General features: G+C 35.9%; 1 protein-coding gene across 18 annotated transcripts in view; it reads left to right on the top strand.

The window, feature by feature from the left end:
- Nucleotides 1–22,549, top strand: part of MIER1 (MIER1 transcriptional regulator) — a 72,861-nt gene extending 50,312 nt beyond the window's left edge. For all 18 annotated transcript variants that reach the window (XM_070786359.1, XM_070786357.1, XM_070786358.1 and 15 more), the window contains 6 exons: nucleotides 6,404–6,555; nucleotides 7,753–7,834; nucleotides 9,252–9,346; nucleotides 12,493–12,620; nucleotides 16,831–16,970; nucleotides 19,518–22,549. In XM_070786359.1, coding sequence (XP_070642460.1) covers nucleotides 6,404–6,555; nucleotides 7,753–7,834; nucleotides 9,252–9,346; nucleotides 12,493–12,620; nucleotides 16,831–16,970; nucleotides 19,518–19,846 — 926 coding nt within the window. In that variant the 3' untranslated portion in view covers nucleotides 19,847–22,549. The remainder of the gene's footprint in view (nucleotides 1–6,403; nucleotides 6,556–7,752; nucleotides 7,835–9,251; nucleotides 9,347–12,492; nucleotides 12,621–16,830; nucleotides 16,971–19,517) is intronic.
- Nucleotides 22,550–24,607: the final 2,058 nt, after the last annotated feature.

Below are 24,607 nucleotides of genomic sequence, written 5' to 3'. Positions count from 1 at the left end.
AGTGAAATCAAATTATTTCTAGAAACAAATGACAAAACAATGACAACTCAAAACCTCTGGGATGGAAGTTTATAGCAACGAATAGACAACCTAACTTTACACCTGAAACAACTGGAAAAAGAACAACAACAACAACAACAAAAAAACAAAATTAGTAGAAGGAAAGAAAGAATAAAGATCTGTGCAGAAATAAACGAAAAAGAAATGAAAGAATTAGTAAAGATTAATAAAACTAAAAACTGGTTCTTTGAGAAGATAAAATTGACAAGTCTTTAGCCAGACTCATCAAGAAAAGAAAAAGAGGAGAATCAAATCAACAAAATTAGAAATGAAAAAGGAGAGGTTACAGCAGACAACACAGAAATACAAAGGATTATAAGTGACTATTATGAATAACTATATGGCAATAAAATAGATAACCAAGAAGAAACGGACAGATTCTTAGAAAAGTTCAATCTCCCAAGACTAAACCAGGAAGAAATAGAAATTAATGAACAACCCAGTTACAAGCACTGAAATTGAATCTGTGATCAAAAATCTCCCCAAAAATCAAAAGCCCAGAACCAGGTGGCTTCACAGGAGAATTGTATCAAACATTTAGAGAAGAGCTAATCCCTCTCCTTCTAATACTCTTTCAAAGAATTGCAGAGTAAGGAACGCTTCAAAACTCATTCTATGAGGTCCCTATCACCCTGATACCAACACCAGACAAAGACAACACAAAAAAAGAAAACTTCAGTATCACTGATGAACATAGATGCAAAAATCCTCAACAAAATTTTACCAAACAGAATTCAGCAAAACATCAAAAAGCTCATAACCATGATCAAGTTGGGTTATTCCAGGAATGCAAGGATTCTTCAATATATGAATCAGTGTGATACACCATATTAACAAGTTGAAAGATAAAAACCATATGATCATCTCAACAGATGCAGAAAAGGCCTTTGACAAAATTCAGCACCCATTTTTGATTAAAACTCTTCAAAAAAAAATGGGCATAGAAGGAACCTACCTCAACATAGTAAAGGCCATATATAATAAGCCTACAGCAAACATTATTCTCAATGGTGAAAAACTTTAAAGTATTCAGCCTATGATCAGGAACAAGACAAGGGTGTCCACTTTCACCACTGTTATTCAACATAATTCTGGAAGTCCTAGCTATAGCAATCAGAGAAGAAAAAGAAATAAAAGGAATCCAGATTGGAAAAGAAGTAAAGCTCTCACTGTGACATAATACTGTATATAGAAAACCCTAAAGATAGTATCAGAAAATTACTAGAGCTAATCAGTGAATTTAGCAAAGTTGCAGGATATAAAATCAATACACAGATATCACTTGCATTTCTATATACTAACAATGAAAAATCAGAGAAATTAAGGAATCCCATTCACCACTGCAACAAAAAATTAAATATCTAGGAATAACCTAAGGAGACAAAAGAAATGTACACAGAAAATTATAGGACACTAATGAGAGAAATCAAAGATGACATAAACTGATGGAGAGATATTCCATGTTCCTGGGTAGGAGGAATCAATATTGTGAAAATGACTGTACTACCAAATGCAGTCTATAGATTCAGTGTGATCCCTATCAAATTACCAATGGCATTTTTCACTGAACTAGAACAAAAATGTTCACATTTCATATGGAAACACAAAAGGCCCTGAATAGCCAAAGCAGTGTTGAGAAAAAAGAATGGAGCTGGAGGAATCAACCGTCCTGATTTCAGATTATGCTACAAAGCTACAGTTATCAAGACAGTATGGTACTGGCACAAAAACAAAAGTAATAGAACAATGGAATAAGATAAAAGCCCAGAAATAAACCCATGCACCTGTAGGAACCTTATTTTTGACAGAGGAGGCAAAAATACACAATGGAGCAAAGACAACCTCTTCAATAAATGGTACTTGGAAAACTGGACAGCTTCGTGTAAAAGAATGAAATTATAACACTTCCTAACACCATACACATCAGTTCAGTTCAGTCACTTAGTCGTATCCGACTCTTTGCTGCCCCATGAATCACAACATGCCAGGCCTCCCTATCCATCACCAACTCCCGGAGTTTTCTCAAACTCAAGTCCATCGAGTTGGTGATGCCATCCAGCCATCTCATCCTCTGCCGTCCCCTTTTTCTCTTGCTGCCGATCCCTCCCAGCATCAGAGTCTCTTCCAATGAGTCACCTCTTTGCATGAGGTGGCCAAAGTATTTGGAGTTTCAGCTTTAGCATCAGTCCTTCCAAAGAACACCCAAGACTGATCTCCTTCAGAATGGACTGGTTGGATCTCCTTGCAGTCCAAGGGACTCTAAAGAGTCTTCTCCAACACCACAGTTCAAAAGCATCAATTCTTTGGCACTCAGCTTTCTTCACAGTCCAACTCTCACATCCATACATGACCACTGGAAAAACCATAGCCTTGACTAGACGGACCTTTGTTGGCAAAGTAATGTCTCTGCTTTTGAATATGCTATCTAGGTTGGTCATAACTTTCCTTCCAAGGAGTAAGCGTCTTTTAATTTCATGGCTGCAGTCACCATCTGCAGTGATTTTGGAGCCCCCCAAAATAAAAGTCTGACACTGTTTCCCCATCTATATCCCATGAAGTGATGGGTCCGGATGCCATGATCTTAGTTTTCTGAATGTTGAGCTTTAAGGCAACTTTTTCACTCTCCTCTTTCATCAAGAGGCTCCTTAGTTCCTCTTTACTTTCTGCCATAAGAGTGGTGTCAACTTCATATCTGAGGTATTGATATTTGTCCCGGCAATCTCGATTCCAGCTTGTGCTTCTTCAGCCCAGCATTTCTCATGATATACTCTGCATAGAAGTTAAATAAGCAGGGTGACAATATACAGCCTTGACGTACTCCTTTTCCTGTTTGGAACCAGTCTGTTGTTCCATGTCCAGTTCTAACTGTTGCTTCCTGACCTGCATATAGGTTTCTCAAGAGGCAGGTCAGGTGGTCTGGTATTCCATACACATAGATAAACTCAAAATAGATTAAAGACCTACATGTAAGACCAGAAACTGTAAAACTCTTAAGAGTAAAACATAGGCAGAACACTCGATGACATAAAGCAAGATCCTGTCTGACCCACCTCCTAGAGTAACAGAAATAAAAACAAAAGTAAACAAGTTGGACCTGATTAAACTTAAAAGCTTTCGCACAGCAAAAGAAACTAAGCAAGGTGAAAAGACAATCCTCAGAATGGGGGAAAATAATAGCAAATGAAAAAACTGACAAAGGATTAATTTCCAAAATATAAGCAGCTCATACAACTCAATGCCAGAAAAACAGACAACCCAATCAAAAAATGGGGAAAAGATCTAAACAGACATTTCTCCAAAGAATCATTCAAGTGGCTAACAAACACATGAAAAGATGCTCAGTATCACTCATTATTAGAGAAATGCACATCAAAACTAAAATGAGATATACTGCCTCATACCGGTCAGAATGGCCATCTTTGAAAAGTCTGCAAACAAATGCTGAAGAGGGTGTGGAGAAAAGGGAATGCTCTTGCACTGTTGGTGGGAATGTAAATTGATACAGCAACTATGGAAGACAGTATGGAGATTCCTTTGACAACTAGGAATAAAACTACCATATGGCTCAGCAATCCCACTCCTCGGCATATACCCCGAACAAACCAAAATTGAAAAAGACACGTGTATCCCACTGTTCATTGTAGCACTGTTTACAATAGCTAGAAAATGGAAGCAACCAACGTGTCCATCGAGCGATGAATGAATAAAGAAGTAGTGGTACATAAACACAGTGGAATATTACTCAGCCCTAAAAAGAAATGCATTTGAGTCAGTTTTGAAGGTGGATGAACCTAGAACCTATTATACAGAGTGAAGTGAGTTAGAAAGATAAATATGGTATTCTAATGCCTGCAAGGCTGCAGTCCATGGGGTTACTGAGAGTCGGACACAACTGAGCGACTGAGCGACTTCACTTTTCACTTTCATGCATTGGAGAAGGAAATAGCAAGCCACTCCAGTGTTCTTGCCTGGAGAATCCCAGGGATGGGGGGGCCTGGTGGGCTTCTGTCCATGGGGTCACACGGAGTCGGACACGACTGAAGCGACTTAGCAGCAGCAGCAGCAATGCAAATACACAGAATGTAGAAAAATGGTACTAAAGAATTTATTTACAGGGCAGCAGTGGAGAAACAGACATAGAGAATAGACTTATGGACGTGGGGAGAGGGGTGGAGAGGGTGAGATGTATGGAAAGAGTAACATGGAAACTTACATTACCATATATAAAATAGATAGCCAATGGGAATTTGCTATATGGCTCAGGAAATTCAACCAGGGGCTCTGTATCAACCTAGAGGGGTGGGATGGGGAGAGAGATGGGAAGGAGTTTCAAAAGGGAGGGGATATATGTGTACCTGTGGCTTATTCATGTTGAGGTTTGAGAGAAAACAAATTCTGTAAAGCAGTTCAGTTCAGTCGCTCAGTTGTGTCCAACTCTTTGTGACCCCATGAACCACAGCACACCAGGCCTCCCTGTCCATCACCAACTCCCAGAGTCCACCCAAACCCATGTCCATTGTGTTGGTGATGCCATCCAACCATCTCATCCTCTGTCGTCCCCTTCTCCTCCTGCACTCAATCTTTCCCAGCATCAGGATCTTCTCAAATGAGTCAGCTCTCCACATCAGGTGGGCAAAGTATTGGAGTTTCAACTTCAACATCAATGCCTCCAATGAACACCCAGGACTGATCTTTAGGATGGATTGGTTGATCTCCTTGCAGTTCAAGGGACTCTCAAGAGTCTTCTTCAACACCACAGTTCAAAAGCATCAATTCTTCTGCGCTCAGCTTTCTTTATAGTCCAACTCTCATATCCGTACGTGACTACTGGAAAAACCATAGCCTTGACTAGACGGATCTTTGTTGGCAAAGTAATGTCTCTGCTGTCTAGGTTGGTCATAACTTTCCTTCCAAGGAGCAAGTGTAAAGCAGTTACCTTTCAATAAAAATTAAATTAATTTAAAAAATTCTTCATCCTGCTTTTTTAACAGAATTTTAAAAGTCTATTATTTTCTGAAGCATTTTTTCCCTTTGCTGCTGTGTTGCCATACTTTTGATATTTTGTCTGTCTTGTGACTGTTCCTTCTTAATTTTGTTTATGTTTTCGTCTTCCTGTCATGTAGAATTCCACAAGGCTTTTGTCTTAGTTTCTTCTCCACTCCTCTTTAAAGATTTTGATGAAATTTGGCCTTAAGTCTTTTTATAATGGAAATTCTGATGAAACCTAAATGCTTTTTTTTTTTTTAATGACTTTTGTTATTATGAAAATGATTTACACTTACAACAATACGTTTTCAAGCATCATGGAAAAGTACGAAGATGTAAGAAAAAATTGTCCCAAATCCCACCACCAGGAAATAAGCAGTGTTGATATCTGGCGAGCATTGTTTTAGACATCCCTATTCAGAAATCATAATTATAGTTTAACATTATTTAATGTGTCAGAATTACTTTAAATTGCTTTAAATCCCTAAAACCTTGTTTAATAGGGTTGTTTTCCCCATTTCACAGATGAGGCAGAAAGAAGGGAAGTAACTTGCCAGGGTCATACAGATATTATTAGTTAAGTGTTGGTAGTGCTATTCAGGAGAAGGCAATGGCAGCCCACTCCAGTACACTTGCCTGGAAAATCCCATGGACAGAGGAGCCTGGTAGGCTGCAGTCCATGGGGTCGCTAAGAGTCGGGCACATGACTGAGCGACTTCACTTTCACTTTTCACTTTCGTGCATTGGAGAAGGAAATGGCAACCCACTCCAGTATTCTTGCCTGGAGAATCCCAGGGACAGAGGAGCCTAGTGGACTGCCGTCTATGGGGTCGCACAGAGTTGGACACGACTGAAGCGACTTAGCAGCAGCAGCAGCAGCAGTGGTATTCAAGTGCTTGCCTTGTGGCTTATTCGGTAAAGAATCCTCCTGCAATGCGGGAGACCTGGGTTCAATCCCTGGGTTGGGAAGATCTGTAGTAGGGCATGGCAACCCACTTCAGTATTCTTGCCTGGAGAATCCCCATGGACAGAGGAGCCTGGTGGGCTACAGTCCATGGGGTCGCAGAGTTGGACACAACTAAATGACTAAGCACAGCACAGCACAGTGCTGTTCAAGCTAAGAGAGCTTGGAATTTGGTAAGTCAGACCAGATCTAAAAGGGGCATCAAGTGGTACCTGTCTGTTTAGGTTGCTTAAATTACTTATAAATATTGCCTCAGAATGAAGTCAAGCAGGTAGTTGGACTACGCTTTACCTCTTAGTTGTCAACATTTTGGCTCTAAGTTATTTGTTCCATATGTATTAACAAAAACTTGTCTCAATTTGGCATTTTTAACATTATATTTTACTAATTTAGTATATGAAAATGATGATCAGCTCCTGTGGGACCCTGAATACTTACCAGAAGACAAAGTGATTGTGTTTCTTAAAGATGCATCTAGAAGAACAGGTGATGAGAAAGGTGTAGAAGCAATTCCTGAAGGATCTCATATAAAGGACAATGAACAGGTACGTGAATAAGAAATAACTTAAATTTTTCCCAAAATACATTAACCCCATATATGTATAAGTGCTGTCACAGTATTTTTCTATCCACCAATGTTCTATACAGATGGTGTCTGACTTAACAAAGGATCAGCCTAAAATTTTTTGACTCTATAATTGTATGAAAGCAATATGCATTCAGTAGAACTCATGCTTTGAATTTTGATGTTTGCCTGGGCTAGGGTTGAATATCTCTTGTGATGCTGGGCAGTGGCAGAAAGCCATACCTCGCAGTCAGTCATGCAGTCACAAGGGTGAACAACTGATACAACCATTCTGAATTCATACAACCATTCTTTTCATTTTCAGTACAATATTCAGTAAATTACGTGAGATAGTCAACACTTACTATAACACAGGCTTTGTGTTGGATGATTTTGCCCAGTTGTAAGCTAAGTAAGTATTCTGAGCACATTTAAGGTAGGCTAGGCGAAATGATGATGTTCAGTAGGTGAGGTGTATAAAGTGCATTTTCAGCTTACCATATTTTCAACTTAGGATGGGTTTTTTGGGACCCCTTGTAAGTAGAGGAAGCTCTGTAATATCATCAGCAAGGAGTCTGAGGTTGTAATCTGCATAATATATGTAGTATTGACAGCACTTAATTTTGGTATTTTAGCCTCAGTAGAAATTTTGATATTTTGTATGTATTTTTTTATTAGGCATTTTGAACTTCCGTTGCATATCCCAGAGAATCTGTGGATATCATTAAGCTAGGAATACTCATCTGGGATAATGTAATTCTTTACCTAGTAGAACAGTGCCTACCATGGACCTAATAACAGCATTATATACTTTACCTTTTTCACCAGTGCTTTTCTTTTCTGATTGTTTAAAATTATCTTTGAATAGGAACATTAAAAATAAAAAAAGGACTTGTGATTATTATGATTTCCTTTTATTTCTAAACTCCTAGAAAACCATGCCGCTGCCAGAGGTTTGCTTATCCAGTATTTTCTACATATTTAGAGGCAGTTAATTGTCAGGAATGAATTACGTTTGTTTTCCTTTAGTGGTTTTTATGTTGCAGTCACTGGAATTATTTGTCCTCCAGAAAGGATGGAGACACTGGATTCTAGAAAAGCCTTTACTCAGTTAAGAAATTGTCACCTTGAATTGTTCATAGTCCAGGTTACATATTGAAGCCTTTTATTTTTCTAGGCATTATATGAATTAGTTAAATGCAATTTTGATACAGAAGAAGCATTGAGAAGATTAAGATTTAATGTAAAAGCAGCTAGAGGTAAGCATAAATATTAACTTTTTGTTTTCACGATGTAGCAGAAGTTTAAACTTTAAGCTATTAAATTTTTTGAAATTTTAAAAGTTTAAAAAATTTTAACTAGGTATATCCTAAATTTAATAATACTAATCTTTCTGAATTTAGTAAGTATTTGTTGGATAATAGTTATAACTTGTTAAACAACTTGTATGTAACAAGTATTATACAAGGCATTATGGGGAATGGGGTGAATATTGTCCTTTCCTTCATGAGAAAATAAGACCATTTAAATAAAAATACATAATGCCTTTCAGTTTCAAGGCATTTACAAATATTTTCTTACTTGATCTTGGTAATGGTCCTGTGAACTGAGTAAAGTGACAGATGTTACCTTCACTTTAAAATTGATGAGAACTGAGGTCCAGTACTTTGGCCACCTCATGCATGCGAAGAGTTGACTCATTGGAAAAGACTTTGATGCTGGGAGGGATTGGGGGCAGGAGGAAAAGGGGACGACAGAGGATGAGATGGCTGGATGGCATCACTGACTCAATGGACGTGAGTTTTAGTGAACTCTGGGAGTTGGTGATGGACAGGGAGGCCTGGCGATTCATGGGGTCGCAAAGACTCGGACACGACTGAGTGACTGAACTGAACTGAACTGAGGTCTTTTTGCTGAGGCAAGCATGATTCATAAATAATGAAGCCATAGCTAAAATTCTTTTGTTACTCTAAACTGGCTCCCACCCCCACTTCACTAAGAGTACTGTTTATATATCATTGTGTAACCAAGGAAAGAGCATTCATTCAACAAAAATTGAAGGGCCTATTAAATTGTGAGGATTTAACTATAAACAAGGCCCCTGACCTCTCGGTGCTTGGAGCCTAGGTAGGAAAGCTGAAAAATAGTTCTGAGTTCTTCCAAGGAGAATTCAAGGGTGCAGTTCAAACTTACTACAGTAGGACTTTACCTAGTTGGTGAAAAGAGTGAGGCGGTAAAAGAAAGCCTCTAGAACAATATATTTTTACTGGGCTATAAACGAATTAGCTAGGTGAAAGAGGGTATGAGATAAGAGGCATGCAATAACCTCTAGACAAAGGGAAGAGCATGCACAAAGTCTAAAGAAAGAAAGAAAATAATGAGTTTAAGGAATTGAAAGGTGGCTGGTTTAGTTGGATCATAAAGAATAAAGAGGAAATGGCCTAAATTGAGGTTGAAGAGTTAGGGACTAAATCATCCAAAATTTTATTAAATAAGGATGTTTTATTACTTTTATCTTTTTAAGCCATCAATAATAGAACTCAGGAGTAAAATATTTCTGTTGTTACCAAAAGTTATATTTTTATTTACAGTTTTGTTATGTGCAGGATTTGGGAGAATATTGCTTAACAGTGTCCTTCCCCCACTTTCCCCCTACCCTGCCCCAAATTTTTTCAGAGGAATTATCTGTTTGGACAGAGGAAGAGTGCAGAAATTTTGAACAAGGGTTGAAGGCCTATGGAAAGGACTTTCATTTGATTCAGGCTAATAAAGTAAGTAATGATATATGTTGTCTCTTTTTATAAAAATAAGTTTAGTTAACCTAGGTCATATGAAATCTACTATATTTTCTAATGTTAAAAGTTCTGTAGTGAATATATAATATGCTAGTATTTAGGAAATTATTATAAGCATGCCTAGACTCCCTGGCATATATTTGCCAAGTAACTGTTCCCAGTGTGGTATTTATTGGGAACTTTTAAGAACTGGATGTTTTAAACTATGTTCATCAGCTCCTGGATGGGATGTGTGAGTACATATCATGCCATATGAATATCAACTATACAGTGTTAATTTATATCGCCCCAAATTTCGTAATTACTTACAAATTTATTTAGGCTTAATTCTTTTAAACTGAAATCAGGTAATATTTTTAATAGAACTGCACAATTGTAAAGAATAAAAAATTGTGTTCCTAAGGGAAATTAGGACAGGCAAAATTAAAATCTCAAATTTAAATATGGCAAATTAAGTAATGTCTAGGCTTACGAATGTCACATTTTTAGTGAATATAAACGACAAGGAAATTGGCTTTACATGTGTCCTTGAAGATGGTATATCAGATGTGTGATGGCTTACCTAGGGTGATGTTGAAAGTATCTGGGCTTTATGGGCTTGAGTCTGAAGCTCTATAAATAGTCTGTCCTCATCCTCTTTCATATCTCTAGATGTACAGTATCTATTGTATGTTCCATAAATAAAATAGTTGCTTACAAATTCTCGATTTTTCTCAATTTTGGTGTTCTTTAGTTTATTGTTGATAATTTTGTTAATTGTGTTATTTGACATCAGACATAACTAATAAGAGAGAAATTTTGCATCTTAGCATTGATATAAAAGATGTAGCCAAACCATGTTCATGTTGTAACCAAATCATTTGATATTCTCCAATATAGTGATTTCTCTGTGAAAGGATTGTATTAGGCTAATGACTACCTATATATGTTTCTGATTTAAAGAAAAGCAAATGATCTCATGGTTGAAAGGGCCAACATTTTGAAAAAGTTTTCTAGCATTCCTGCTTAAATTCAAACAATACTGACCCAAGCATGCTATGGAGGGGAACCCCTGGGGATGATAAGCTGATGTAACTCACAGGAGCAACACCCACCCCCCCCACCCCCCGCCAAAATCCTTTTTAAGGAGTAAGAACTTAGTAGGTGACTTAAAGCTTTTAGCCAAAAAAAGTCTTAACATGATATTGAAATAAGACCTTGATTTCTTATTTATGAAGAATATTTGGGATGGTGGTATTTCAGTGTTAAAAAAGTCATCTGACCTATACCTAACTCACAAGTTTGCTCCAGTGAACCATAGGGAGGACAGTTCTTAAGAGGGAGGGGAATAGTCCATTGAAAGTATTCTTTGTTTTTATACCTGGAATTGAAATTTGGATCTTAATCATAGGTTGTATTATGCAGACTTATTTAATTGACAGTTTTTCATAATACTGTTAACTTTGGCATTCCACATAATGTCTTTTCAATTTTTGCTTTCAGTAAAGTACAGTTGACTTGACAGTTGTCTTCTAGAATAAGATTCTAAAAAGGAAGCAAAAAACAGCTTGAGAAGGTGATTGGGGTTTTTGTTTTTAAAACACTGATAGCTTTGTCTTAAAGCAACATGGGCCAAGTCATGAAGTGGAATCAGAGTGGCAGAAAGAAAAATAGGTGCCACCTAACAAATAGGGATGTCATAAAGTTGACCTTAGGTCTAGTCAGTCCCACAGCAGATACCCAACTTCAGGACCAGAAACTTAGGAGTTAAATCATATCATCTTCCATCTCAAACACTCATTCAGATACACTTTTCCTTTTAAACTCCCAGTATTTTCTATGCAGCAACCCTACCAGCTCTACAAGCAAGGTAGCAAAAAGGAAATTTTGTCAACATCATCTGCCTGTCCCATATATTTAATGTGTGTAAGGGGAGCCATTCAGTTCCCAAATAGGTATAACACAGTAAACCACTGGAGTGATTTTGTAAACAAATATTCAGTTCAGTCACTCAGTCATGTCCGACTCTTTGCAACCCCGTGGACTGTGGCATGCCAGGCTTCCCTGTCCATCACCAACCCCCAGAGCTTCCTTAAACTCATGTCCATCGAGTTGGTGATGCCATCCAACCGTCTCATCTTCAGTTGTCCCCTTCTTCTCCTGCCTTTAATCTTTCCCAGCATCAGGGTCTTTTCAAATGAGTCAGTTCTTCATATCAGGTGGCCAAAGTTTTGGAGTTTCAGCTTCGAGCATCAGTTCTTCCAGTGAGTATTCAGGATTGATTTCCTTTAGGATTGTCTGGTTTGATCTCTTTGCAGCCTAAGGGACTCTCAATAGTCTTCTTCAACACCACAGTTCAAAAGCATCAGTTCTTCAGCACTTAGCTTTCTTTATAGTTGGACTAAACATCCATACATGACTACTGGAAAAACCATAGCTTTGACTAGATAGACCTTTGTTGGCAAAGTAATGTCTCTGCTTTTTAATATGCTCTCTAGGTTTGTCCTAGCTTTTCTTCCAAGGAGCAAGCATCTTTTAATTTCATGGCTGCGGTCTCCATCTGCAGTGATTTTGGAGCTCCAAAAATAAAGCCTTACAAATAGCCGAGAAAATAAGAGAAGCTAAAGGCAAAGGAGAAAAGGAAAGATATATCCATTTGAAACAAATATTAACATTTTTATAATAGCTTTTAACTCACTGAAATATTTTTAGCCTTTCTACAATGTAAGTAGCTGAGTCTGGATCAGTGTTGGGATTAGTAAGAGAATCCTTTTTAAAAGGGCATTTAAATTCAGTCTCCCTAGGTGTTCTGTGAGTAAAAGTATTTGCAGATTTCTTGTAACAATTTTAATTCAAATGCCACTGCCAGACATTTTCGATAAAGGAGTATTCATTTTTATAGTAAATGAATATGATACTCTATTTAAAAGCATAATGTTTAGTATCTGAAGACCTGTTGCCAATATATGATTTCTCTGAATGGGAGCTTAGAGTAATTTTTAACACAACTGCTGCTGTATTGTATTTTATAACTGCTATTATTTATTACTTAAAAGTCAGCTAAATTTATTCAAACTTAAGATTTTTTCATGAAATTTACTCCTTTAAGGAGGAAATAATTCTTAAGTATTTGTTTCTTATAGGTTCGAACAAGATCAGTTGGTGAATGTGTAGCATTCTATTATATGTGGAAAAAATCTGAACGTTATGATTTCTTTGCTCAGCAAACACGATTTGGAAAAAAGAAATACAATCTTCATCCTGGTGTAACGTGAGTTCATTTTTTCTTTTTGAGTCATTTTTGCTAAGCTTTCTAAATTTTTCTTGAGAGAATTGTGATTTTTAGACTCTTCTTTCTTTAAAAGCATAAAAGTTGACACCAATTTCAGTTTATCCATTTATTGACATCTTCATGGGGTATTTAGACTTTCAGTGTCTTATAAAACATTGTAAACTACAGTTCATATTATTTGAGACAGCAAATTTATCAAAGTAGATGTTAAGAGTACATGTTTTCAGTAGTATTCCTGAGAGGAGATGGATCAGAAGAGCTGTGAAAGCATGTTTTTGTTAAATTCTGTTCCACATAGTTATATAAGCACATACAGTTTTGATTTAATAACACCAAAAGAGCAGTAAGAATAGGAGAGGCTGTCTTTTCTAAATCTTACAGGGCCATATGCCTAATAGAAATCCTTTAAAGAGGAAGAGAAATTAATATTTTTCCTTGCCCAATCTATTTTAGATCTTGGGAACCAAAAATAAGATCTGGATATAGATGATATCAAAGGGAAAAGACATGGGAATATAATAAATCAGATCAAATTGCATTTTCTTTTTTGTTACAAAATATTTTATAGAGAAATGAACATGTACATGATAAGTTCCCTTTTCCTAAATATTCTGAAGCCTTTTCCTCTAACAGAAATAATATTTAATAAATAATACAACTTTAGCTAACTCCTAGTGATAGAGGGAATATAGTTTGTTATTATATCCATTTTTTAAGCAAAATGCCTCAATATGTCTAATCCACTCCCCATGCACCAAATTCTCTTAGCTTCTTTTAGTCTAGCTGCGGAATGATACATTATCCCCAATCTGACTAGTAATGTGTTACTGTTAAGTACTTAGTAATAGAGTATCAAACCCTTTATTTCATGTATTGCTCTAAAATACTGATGAACTTTACAGTGAAATTCACTTTACCATACTTGCCTTTATTATTCCCTGTATTATGTTTATGGAATAAAAATAAAGCAGAGTTGTGACTTCATTTGGTCAGCCTGCACCAGTAAAATTCTTAAGCCTAGCCAAATAATTGCCTTTGAAAGATGTGCTTATATGCATACTCTTGTGCTTCTCAAACTACTTGACTGGACTGTTTCTTGGTCATGTTCATTACAGGTGTTTCTTCTGGTCACTTCCCTGTTTGGAGTATTCAAACACTCTAAAATCGAAAGCAAACTTATCTGAAAGGGAATAAATGGGTATAATTGTCCTTGGGAATCATGAAACATTGGACTCTGCCTCATTCCTTTTTGTTCAAAGGCCATAATGAGTAGAATTTTATATATAACAGTATTCCAGTTTTTATATAATTGCTTATTGTTATCAATTTATAGTTAATTTTTTTTTTTATTGGTAGCATTGAGACATAATAATGTAGAACTACATATAGCTATCCAGTCTTCAGAGTATATCTTAAAATAGTTTTCAAGCTATAGGGAAAAGCAATAGTAACATCTTTCATCTTTTGACCCATTTCAGAAATAAAGTTCACACATGAACTACAGGCAGTCTGTCATCAGCAGCAGTAAGAATATCAGAATTGCCATGCTGGGTCAGACCCATGGCTCATCCAGTTTTCTCTTTCAGAAAGCATCACCAAGGGAAGTGTTGTGGGCTGGCTTAATTGGTCCTCTGTGACGTCAGGCTCAACAGGTTAGGTAGGGATGTGCTGCTAAACATTTTAGTTTTTCTAATAATCTCTCCATAGCTTCTGAAAAACTTTTTGAAGCTACTTATATCTGTCACCTTGATTCTTCTTAAGGTTTAAATATTCTGTAGATGGAGTAGTCATAGTTAAAAGTAATCCCATATCTTCTCTTTTCTCAGGCTTTAAGAGTTAACAATGTGTCCCCTGGTGTTACGGTATGAAGCAAAGAAATGTTTTCCTGCTAGACAAGAACACTGTTTTGTAGTCTTCAACTGTATTCCCTTTGGGTCTTTTATAAAGTTTTGTGTTTTTTTTTAACTGAAAACTTTTTTTTTTTTTTTTTTTTTTTTACTCCTCCTCATCCCTTTTAGCTGTGTTAAATCTCCTATAAGAAGCCATGTAGACTGTATATTGCAGATGGGGAGAAATTGTGGTTTTCTCTAGCATAGACATATTTTTGTAGTTTGCCTCCAGGACCTTCTCTTTGCATTAACAGTTGCACTTTAAGTGACCACACAAAATTTAAATGCCTTTAGACAAAAACATTAAGTTAATTAATGCCTTTAGACAAAAATTTGACTGAATTTTTCAATCTTCCTCTTTAGTCAAAATGTATAGTTAAGAGCAGATTATCCTGAAAGTTATTTGCTTATTTTTCTGTTACATAGTTACCTTTCATTTGTTCACCAGAATGAAGCACATTTGCCGCTTTGCTGCCTGTACATGGCCTTTGATAAATACTACTGCAGAGTCTCTCCATTCACTACCTAAAAGAATTGGTAGCCATATGCAATTGAAGATTTTGCTGTAACAGCCTTGCAAATAATTTTTTTTTTTTTTTTAAGTAAAAAATAACTCGGCATTATTCCAACTATTTGAATGCTGCTCCAACCCCTTGGGTGGTCTACTTACCTCCTCTTTTCCTTAAGCATTCTGGATGGCATTAACCTTTAAGAAACAGTAGTAATAAGTCTTTAACAATATCATTGTTATATTCAGAGATTTAAAATAATTTTGGTATCTCATCAGTTCTAGTTTCCTTTGAGTGGCTTTTAACATCTTCCATTACCCATTCCCACTACACCAGATTTATTTCCAGCAATTCTTCCTAGTGCATTATCTGTTTGTTAGTTTTAATTTCTGAAGTCCCTTTGGCATTGCATTCATCATATTCATTCTGTTTCTTTGTGCCTCAGATTTATTACCTAAGTGTTCTATAATGATGAATGACATAAAGCCAAAGAGATCTTAAAAGACCAACAAATTTAATTCCCTCTGTTTATAAATGAGGAAAATAAAGCCTAAAATGTTAATGAGTGCAGACTGTTACACAGACTTTCAGTAAAGTTCCAAGCCCTTCCATGGTTTCTTTCTTGTCCACATTCTTACTTACCCTGCTCACAAAATTCTGAAAGATTTGTCTTAATATTTCTGTTACTCCTGTTCTGAGGAAATTTAAAAATAAATGATGTATTTAGGTTTTTATTGTACTTCTCTGCACTGTGCAAACTTAGGCATCAATGGTGCAGAGGTAAAGAAAGCAGACTGAACTTAACTGCCTTCACGGGATTATTCAGTACAGGTGACATCAGACTTTTCCTGTAAAGAGGGCTTTGCAGATGTTAAGTTCTGTTGAAACTACTTAGGTCTGTTGTTGGTGTGTAAAAGTGGTCATAGACACTATGTAAATGAATGTATATGACTGTGTTCAGTAACATATTATCCATAGAAATAGATCGGCAGCCCACAGGCCTGCCTTTGCTGACCTTTATTCTAGTGACTCTGTAGCACTGCATAGTTCATAAAACACTTTGCTACACATATCCTATACAACAGCCCAGTACATAGGTCATGTATGATTACATGCATTTTATAACTAAAGACACTAAACCTGAGAGAGAGAGGTATTTAGTTCAGCTCTAACCTCAACCCAGTGTCACTTACCACAAATGTCATCCCATGCCGTTGAGCTCAAAAATTACTTAGGGAAGACGTAAACCCACCCCTGATGATACACGGGCAGATGAAGCTAACAGATAAGCCCAGGAACTTTGCCAGCTTAGTATACCTCAGCTCTAACAGAAGGGTGATACAGAAAGTAACAGGAAGTTTCAGGAAAGTATTTCATTATTAGGTCCTAGTTTGTCTTTCAGATACTGCCATAGTCATAAAATAATCTTTGTAAGCTTTACAATTCCAATCTGTGTTCAGAAATTTTCTCGTACTCCTTGTGATTGACATCATCCCTCTTCATTTACAGCCTTTCTGATTTTAGTTGGGCCACTCTGATCATTTGCCTACAATTTCTAAAGTTTTAAAACTGCCTGTAGGTCTGTAACATTTGCTAGGGTAAAGCCCTCACACATTGTTTTCCTACAGACATTTAACCAAAAGGAACTTTCCATTTCAGTGCTCGCACTGGAATGAATATAAAGAAAAATGAGGATATACTTGCTGATAAAGCCTTGTAAATTTAACCTCAGTTTTAATTTTCAGCTGTTTTTAATATAAGAAAATAATTATCGTTTGCCTCAATTTTAAGGGATTACATGGATCGTCTTCTAGATGAAAGTGAAAGTGCTGCTTCCAGTCGAGCACCATCTCCTCCCCCAACTGCCTCAAACAGTAGCAACAGCCAGTCTGAGAAAGAAGATGGCACTATAAGCAATAGTAATCAGAATGGTAAGCAAGCAGAGAAACACTTGTATTTCTTGATAATGATGGGCACTTTTCCTTCAGTAGCCTGGGAAATTCTGTTTCCGTGTCTATTCAACCCCCAAAGCAGACCTAAAGTAATACCAGATGAAACAGAATATCAGGGTGCATATATACTAACACAGAGAATATGTACAAGTTAATTGGAAAGAATTCCCATTGATACCACTAAAAAGTACATTTAATAAAGTATACCATCAACAATGACCATTTCTTGTAAGAAAATAGTATCTATTTTCTTACCAGGTTGGAATGTCTAGATGTAAGTATTCTTATTTGTTAAGTCTTAGACCAGAACTCCAGCCGTTTCACATCAGAAGTACACAGATACTTAATGAAATACTTTGAGTGCTTATAACAGTTTAGCAGGAAACCTCTTTAAGCATATAAATGGAAAAAAGGTAACAAGGGCATCTTTTAAATATTTTTTCTCTGTGATAGCATAATAACCTAGAAAGATAAGAAAAGATAAAACAGATGTGTCCGCCTGTGCATTCATATTGTACAAAAACATTCATTTTTATGCCCATGAAAAAGAAGCAGAGAAACACATATTTGAGATTCAGATAGGTTCTTGCTTAAAATGTAGAGTGGACCGAGGATCAGTAAGGCCTGGTCAGAGAATTTTCTTGATTTCTACTTTAATTAAAATAGTCTTAAGTAAGACCATCTCTAAGCAGAAAGTAATAAATCTCTGATCCTCTTTAATAGGAAACTGGTAAATTAGAGATAAGCTCTGCCCACCTGCATTCTGATGTAACAGCTTTAGGGGAGGGCCAGTGGAGAGCTAATCCCTTCTCCCCAACAGAAACTAGAAGAGGAACATTGAACAATTTGACCTTTTTTCTGCTCTTTGCTCTCACACTGGCATTTAATATACTGTGGTGAATATATTTTTTCACTTAATGATCCCTTTCCATTCCCTCATTACTTCCCCTCTAAGAACAAGCCAAACAAATATTAGGGCCCAGCAGCCATTTCCTGATTCAAAAACATTCAGGTTCACTGACATGATTTCTAATGCCAGTTACAACCATCCTAAAGTAGAATAAGCAGCTGAGATTGGGACTAGGGTGGAAACTCAGGGAGGCAGACGGTAGGTAGTACAGTCAGCCCTCTGTATCTGCAGGTTCCACATCTGCAGATTCAAAATACTTAAGGAATCATCTCTAGAGTATTTATAATAATAAAATGTAAACACTATTTAAGTAATTGCCAGCACAAAGTAAATTCACGTTTTTGCCTTTTGGAACTTTCTGGAGTTTTTTTTAAGTGTTTTGATAGGCAGTTGGTTGAATCCTTTTAACCATTTGATGATACCATGCAGTTAGCCTAGGAACAGTGTTCATAAGTTACTTACACATTACTCCTCCCAGAGGCCATTCACATGGGATACAATTAAGATTTCTAGGCTTTTCAAGGAAAGGAAGACCTTTCCAACCCAATTCTCTTTTTTCATAAGGGGCTTTAATTAGTGTCTTGAAATCTAATAGTGATTTTTGACCTAATGATCGTTTAACCTAGCTTCTTGTGCTTACTATGGCAAAATCACTCCTTTTATATCATATGGTACATAATCTCATAAGCAGTCATGGTTTGAGTGCATTTTTGAGTTGAGAAAATAGAATACTTTCTTTGACCAAAATGTATATTTGAGGGTCATTCTTATTTTTTCAGATAATTAAATTTTCATTTTCTCCAGTAGCACATTCTGTATTTTACATTAAGCATTCACAAAATTTGTCTTCCATTTTGCAGTCAGCTGTAACATGACCTTTTGTTATGTTATCAATTATGCTATTTCTTTTCTCAATCTATTAGGAAGGAATTTGTGTTTGCCTTTAGCGTTTTCAAGTGTATGCTTGTATAGTGCAGGCATTAATTTAACATTATGACAGATTAATGTTAAGAATGAAAAAGTCATGTCATCTTGCTTTTATATGGCAGTAAGAAAACTCAAGCTGCTATAGAAAGAATATAATTTTTTCATTGTTTTAGAAAGTTACAAACTGCTAAACCTGAATAATTTATGAATATCTTTGCTTTAATTCAGCTTATTTAGACTGCTGGTGGATCCATTGCTTATTTGTTGCCATGTAATACCAGCATGCTATTAATACATACCAAATCCTATTCTTAATTTTTTACATTTATTAGCTTAATCTTCACAGCAACCCTATAAATTTATTATCCTCATTGTATGTGTGTGATCAGACTGAGGTACAAGAGAGTGTAAATAATTTGAGGTCACATAGCTACTAAAGTAAATAGAGCCAGAATTCAGGCTACACACACACACACACACACACACACACACACACACACACACACACACACACACACACACACACACACACTTGATACACACACACACACACACACACACACACACACACTTGATACCTCACTTCCTTGATAAAAAGTTATTTTATAGCTGTTCATAGCACCTTTATAATAATTTATGAATTTAGCTCTATAATATTAGCAGTTGCTTTCATGTCTCTTCCAACCTAGGGGTGTCATCTAATGGACCAGGTGAAACATTAAACAAAGAAGAAGTGAAAGTTGAAGGATTACATGTTAATGGACCAACAGGTGGAAGTAAGAAACCACTTCACACAGATATGGATACCAATGGTTATGAAACAGATAACCAAACCACTGACCCAAAAATCACCCATATGACTGCAAGAAATGAAAATGATTTTGATGAAAAAAGTGAGAGACCTGCCAAAAGGCGAAGGGTAAACAGCAATGGAAAAGAAAGTCCAGGTGGTTCTGAGTTTTTCCAAGACACAATCTCACATGGAAAATTTGAAGAACTTGAGAACACAGATGACTAAACTTAACTTTCTTTGGAGTAAATTCTGGTGTGACTAAAATTTTCAGGGTTGATGGGTTACCTTAAAAAGTTAATTTCCTTGAAGCAGTTGGTTAAAATTTGAATTGAGTCCTAACTTTAGTAAATAAGATTTCATAATTCTGCTTTGCAGATTTTTTACTTTAAAATTGTAAAGGCCCTTTTAAGGAAATAACAAATAGTTTAGTAAATTTAAATGAACTACAGATACATCTGTACCTTCTTATTTGATGTATTAATCCTAAAATTTCACTACAAGGTATTTGCTTAGTTTGATGGCAGAGAAGGAAAAAATAAGTTCAAATTTCTGATTAACATCAATTTTTCTGAGTTTCTTGAAATGTCTTTTATAACAGACATTTTTCTCTCCATACAAATTGAGTATCATTATTAAGGAAACCCTTATGAATCCTGAAAGTTATGCTAGCATGATTTTTTTATATATAGAAGTTTAAAAATAAACCAAGTCAGGTTTGTGTATGTAAAATTGTTGACATCAATGATGTCTTTCCATATTCTTATCTGGGCTTAAGAAATACATTCTGTATTTTTCCAGATTCTTTGTAGCCTTTGAAAGATTTTTACAGTACATATGTCTTGACTGAGCTGTCCTTTCTTAACACAAAAGCTTGTATAATTTTCTTAACTTGTACAGTTGGTAAACTTTTATGAGAGGAGTTGATATTCTGAGTCTGTCAGCTTTCATTTTATTTTGCTAAGGTTTTTCTAATGAATTTTTAAGTGTTTGTGTAGTAACTGAGTCATGTTTCTTATCCAGGTGGTAAAAGCATTCATAAAGGATTGTGAACATTTGTTTTTTCAAGTTTTTACTTAAGGACAAATAGTTTGAGAACTGAAATTAAGCATGATACTTAGATCACATAGTTTGTTTTGCATTTGCTATAATTTTCAAAATTATTTTTGAAGCAAAACAGAAGTTTAATGTTGACTTCAAGTGCTTAAATGTATCATGCTGACCAGAATCCCATTCAGTTATTTTTATATGCTTTATAAAATTTCCCATTTTTGCATTAAATAAACAGGGGAAAAGGTTAAGTGATACTTAGATATTGGCACACACAAGGAGTTGGCAGGCAACAATATTGATTTTATGAGGAAAAAGTGATAAACTTACCTGGTGATAATAGATCACCAGATAATTAGGTTTCCAATTACAGTCCAGCTTTTCATATTTGATAGTACATTTCCAAAGTGAAAATAAGCTGTTGAGTAACCATTGCTCTGTGTGATTACAAATAGGATCATCCATTCACAAAGAGTCAGAGATGACTTGAGCAACTGCACTGATTTGCATCACCTTGCAAGAGTGCCATTTTATTTTTAGTGCAAAATTCTTATTTAAAAAAATGTAGTTTTATACAGCTGATAGACCAACCTATATCCAAACTTTTATAAAAGATTATTAACTACTCTTATCACACAGACATACCCCCAAATACTTCTAGCAGTTCATTTTCAGCCATCAAAGAGCCAGTGTCTTTTTAGAATATGTCTTCTGTGGTCTTGTTTTTAATGGCTCAACTGTCTAATGCAATTGAGTAGAGGTTTGCACTGAGAAATTATGGTTTAGGCCTTATTCTCCATGAAGTATTACTATTAACCTATGTTCAGACTGCTTCCCTCCACCAATGTGAACAACTTTTTTCCCCCAAACAGTGTTAAAAGCCACTTTACAACACTTGACTTTACATGATGTAGATTCACTGTTATTACATATAGATCCAAGTAAATCAAAGTTTTGGGTGAATGTGGTGAGAAGCGTGAGCTCTTTGTTGTTTTGTTTTACCTAGAACATTAATTTATCCAGAATGGCAGCTTTAGCAGATGGTCACAATCCATTTTCTAAATCAGATTTTATTATATGAATCCAAAGTATCCTAGCTCTTTTTCAAAGATGGTCTATAGAAATAGTGATGATGTACTTTTTTTAAGTTGTTGCAATATTAGAGATGCCATTTTCACCTTTTCTTAAAAGATGCATTTTGTTAACAGGTTTGTGAAGTTCTTGCAAACTGATATTACAGGAACATTTTAAATAAATTCTCAGGCATGTTTGCAAATACGGCACATGTTGTATACATGTTAGGAAATTTTACTTTTCTTAATATTTTTAAAGTCTGCCTAATGAAAAACATTCCACTATTATAATACATAATGCTCAGCTTTTCATAGAGAAATATTTAATTGTATTTTATGTTTATACAGGTATTTCACACAGTATGTTCTTTATAATGCAGCCACTATAACTTGATAAGTCATTGCACTACTTTAAAAAATTTTAGTAATATCATGAATTTAATTTGCTTAAGATTTAGTACATTTCATAACTCTTGACAAACTGCATTGGGAAAAGAAACCTTCGTTAATAGTTACTTAGTCTCCCTCACCCCATACCTACCCCCTAGCAAAGCACTATCTTTATTTGGAATGGTATTCTGTTTTATGATGTGTTTTCAAATAGAGTTCAAAATTTGCAACTCAGTTCAACAAAACATATCTGTTGAGCTTTAAAACGTATTTGAAATAATATTTAAATAGTCATTTAAAATTATGGATTAATGTTTTTAAATTTATGCATAATAATTTTGCACTGTAAAATAATTCCCTTCCCCGGTTCCCTGTCTGCCATTCTGAATATGCTTATTAAAATATTTTTTTAAACACATTTGCCTACATAATGCTTTGTGAATGATTTTTAGTAGATTGAGTAGGTGTTAATTATAGATTTTAAGTTTGAATGATGCACAGTTTACAGTGTGAATGTATACAATTTCTGTTCTTTTAGCTCCTAGACAAGGGTGTGAAATAGTGTTTTAGTGGCTCCTGATACCTTTTACCTCATGGGTAGATGGACAGATGATGTATTTTGGTTTTTTTGTCCTCCAGAGAGATCCTTAGGTCTGTGGACCTCTATTCACCTGTTTCTTTTTCTCTGAACTACTTAATTAAAAACATAGTTTCCTTCTTTTACAGTGCAATTTATATCACATACAGTTTTGCAAAAAAATTTCACTTTACCCTCAACAGAAAATTAAGAGTGGGCATTTTGAAGAGTGGGGGCTGAAGACTTTTCCAAGCAAGATGTGTGCTGATGACCCTAGGGGTATGTAACTAGGTATCACTGCTAAATACCAAAGCAGAAATAATGGTTTTTCTAACTATAATCCATGTTTATGCAAAGTGCCAGTGAGGAAAACCATATAAATCTCTCCCTAAAAATGACCTTCCTATATCATATAACTTTACTGATTATTTAAACTTTTTATCATAAAATCAACTCTGCTGTTTAATAATCAGGTTTATCCTTTGCAAAATCTTATCTGCCCCATGTTATGGACTGATTTTATTTTTTTAAATATCTGTACTAATCTCTGTCTTCTAATACCAATTATCCATAACCTTATTTCTATTTTACCTTTAGTATTGTGCTGGCATCTTTGACATCTGACTTCTGTGTTTTTCCTTTACCAAACAGGATTATTTTTTATCTTGTTTTTATACTAGGTCCTGTGACTTTTTCAGAATATATAATATACAGTTGACCCTTGAACTACACAGGTTTGAACTGCATGGGTCCATTTACATGCAGATTTTTTTCAGTAGTAAATACCACATGATCCATGTTTGGTTGACTCTGTGGGTGTGAGACATTGGATGACAAGAGGAACACTATACAGAGGGCAGACCGTAAATTACACAGAGTTGCAACTGGGTGGAGGGTCAGCACCCCAGCCTGTGTGTTGTACAAAGGTCAACTGTACTTCAAGTGTCATTTTGCTTGTTCTAAGAAGTGAACTTGAATGTGCATTTAAAGTTTACTTATTCTGTGAAGAACATTGAGGACTTGCCATATAAACTGGGGTTGAACTTCTAATTCTCCTTTGTCCAAATTGATGGTAAAACCTTCTTCACATTTAAAAGTCAGTGGTGACAAGTTCTCATCATGTTTCCATATGCAATATTCAACAAACATTTGGGCCTGTACTTGTGCCAGCTACTGTGCTTAACTTAGGCCTGCAGAGACGTAGCGTGTTGTCCTCAAGGCATTAGGTGAGTGCAACAGTGGAAGTGTATGCTGAGTCCAAGGAGGGCACAAGAAAAGGAAGAGGAGGCATGAGCTCAGGGGAGTAAAGAGCCAGTGGCTGTTTGCCCGTAATTCTAGCTACGTAAGATTTCCCTTGAACTTATTGTATTTGTTAGAAATTAGGCAACTATAAGAGGAACTAAACAGCCTCTTGATGAGGGTGAATGAAGAGAGTGAGAAAGCTGGCTTAAAACTCAGCATTCAGAAAACTAAGAGCATGGCATCTGGTCCCATCACTTCATAGCAAATAAGGGGAAAGGTGGGAACAGTGATAGATTTTCTTTTCTTGGGCTACAGAATCACTGCAGATGGTGACTGCAGCCATGAAATTAAAAAATACTTGCTCCTTGGAAGAAAAGCTAGACAAACCTAGACAGTGTATTAAAAAGCAGAGATGTCACTTCACTGACAAAGGTCCATATCGTCAGAGCTATGATTTTTCCAGTAATCATGTATGGATGTGAAGGTTGGTTCATAAAGAAGGCTGAGCGCCAAAGAATTGATGCCTTCAAATTGTGGTGCTGGAGAAGACTCTTGAGACTCTCATGAACTGCAAGGAGATCAAACCAGTCCATCCTAAATGGGAAACCCTGACTATTCATTGGAAGGACTGATGCTGAAACTGAAGTGTCAATACTT

This window comes from Bos indicus, chromosome 3 (genome assembly GCF_029378745.1).
Source record: "Bos indicus isolate NIAB-ARS_2022 breed Sahiwal x Tharparkar chromosome 3, NIAB-ARS_B.indTharparkar_mat_pri_1.0, whole genome shotgun sequence".
NCBI lineage: Eukaryota > Metazoa > Chordata > Mammalia > Artiodactyla > Bovidae > Bos > Bos indicus.
The sequence above is the reverse complement of the archived record's forward strand: the minus strand, read 5'-3'. Positions and strand labels throughout refer to the sequence as shown.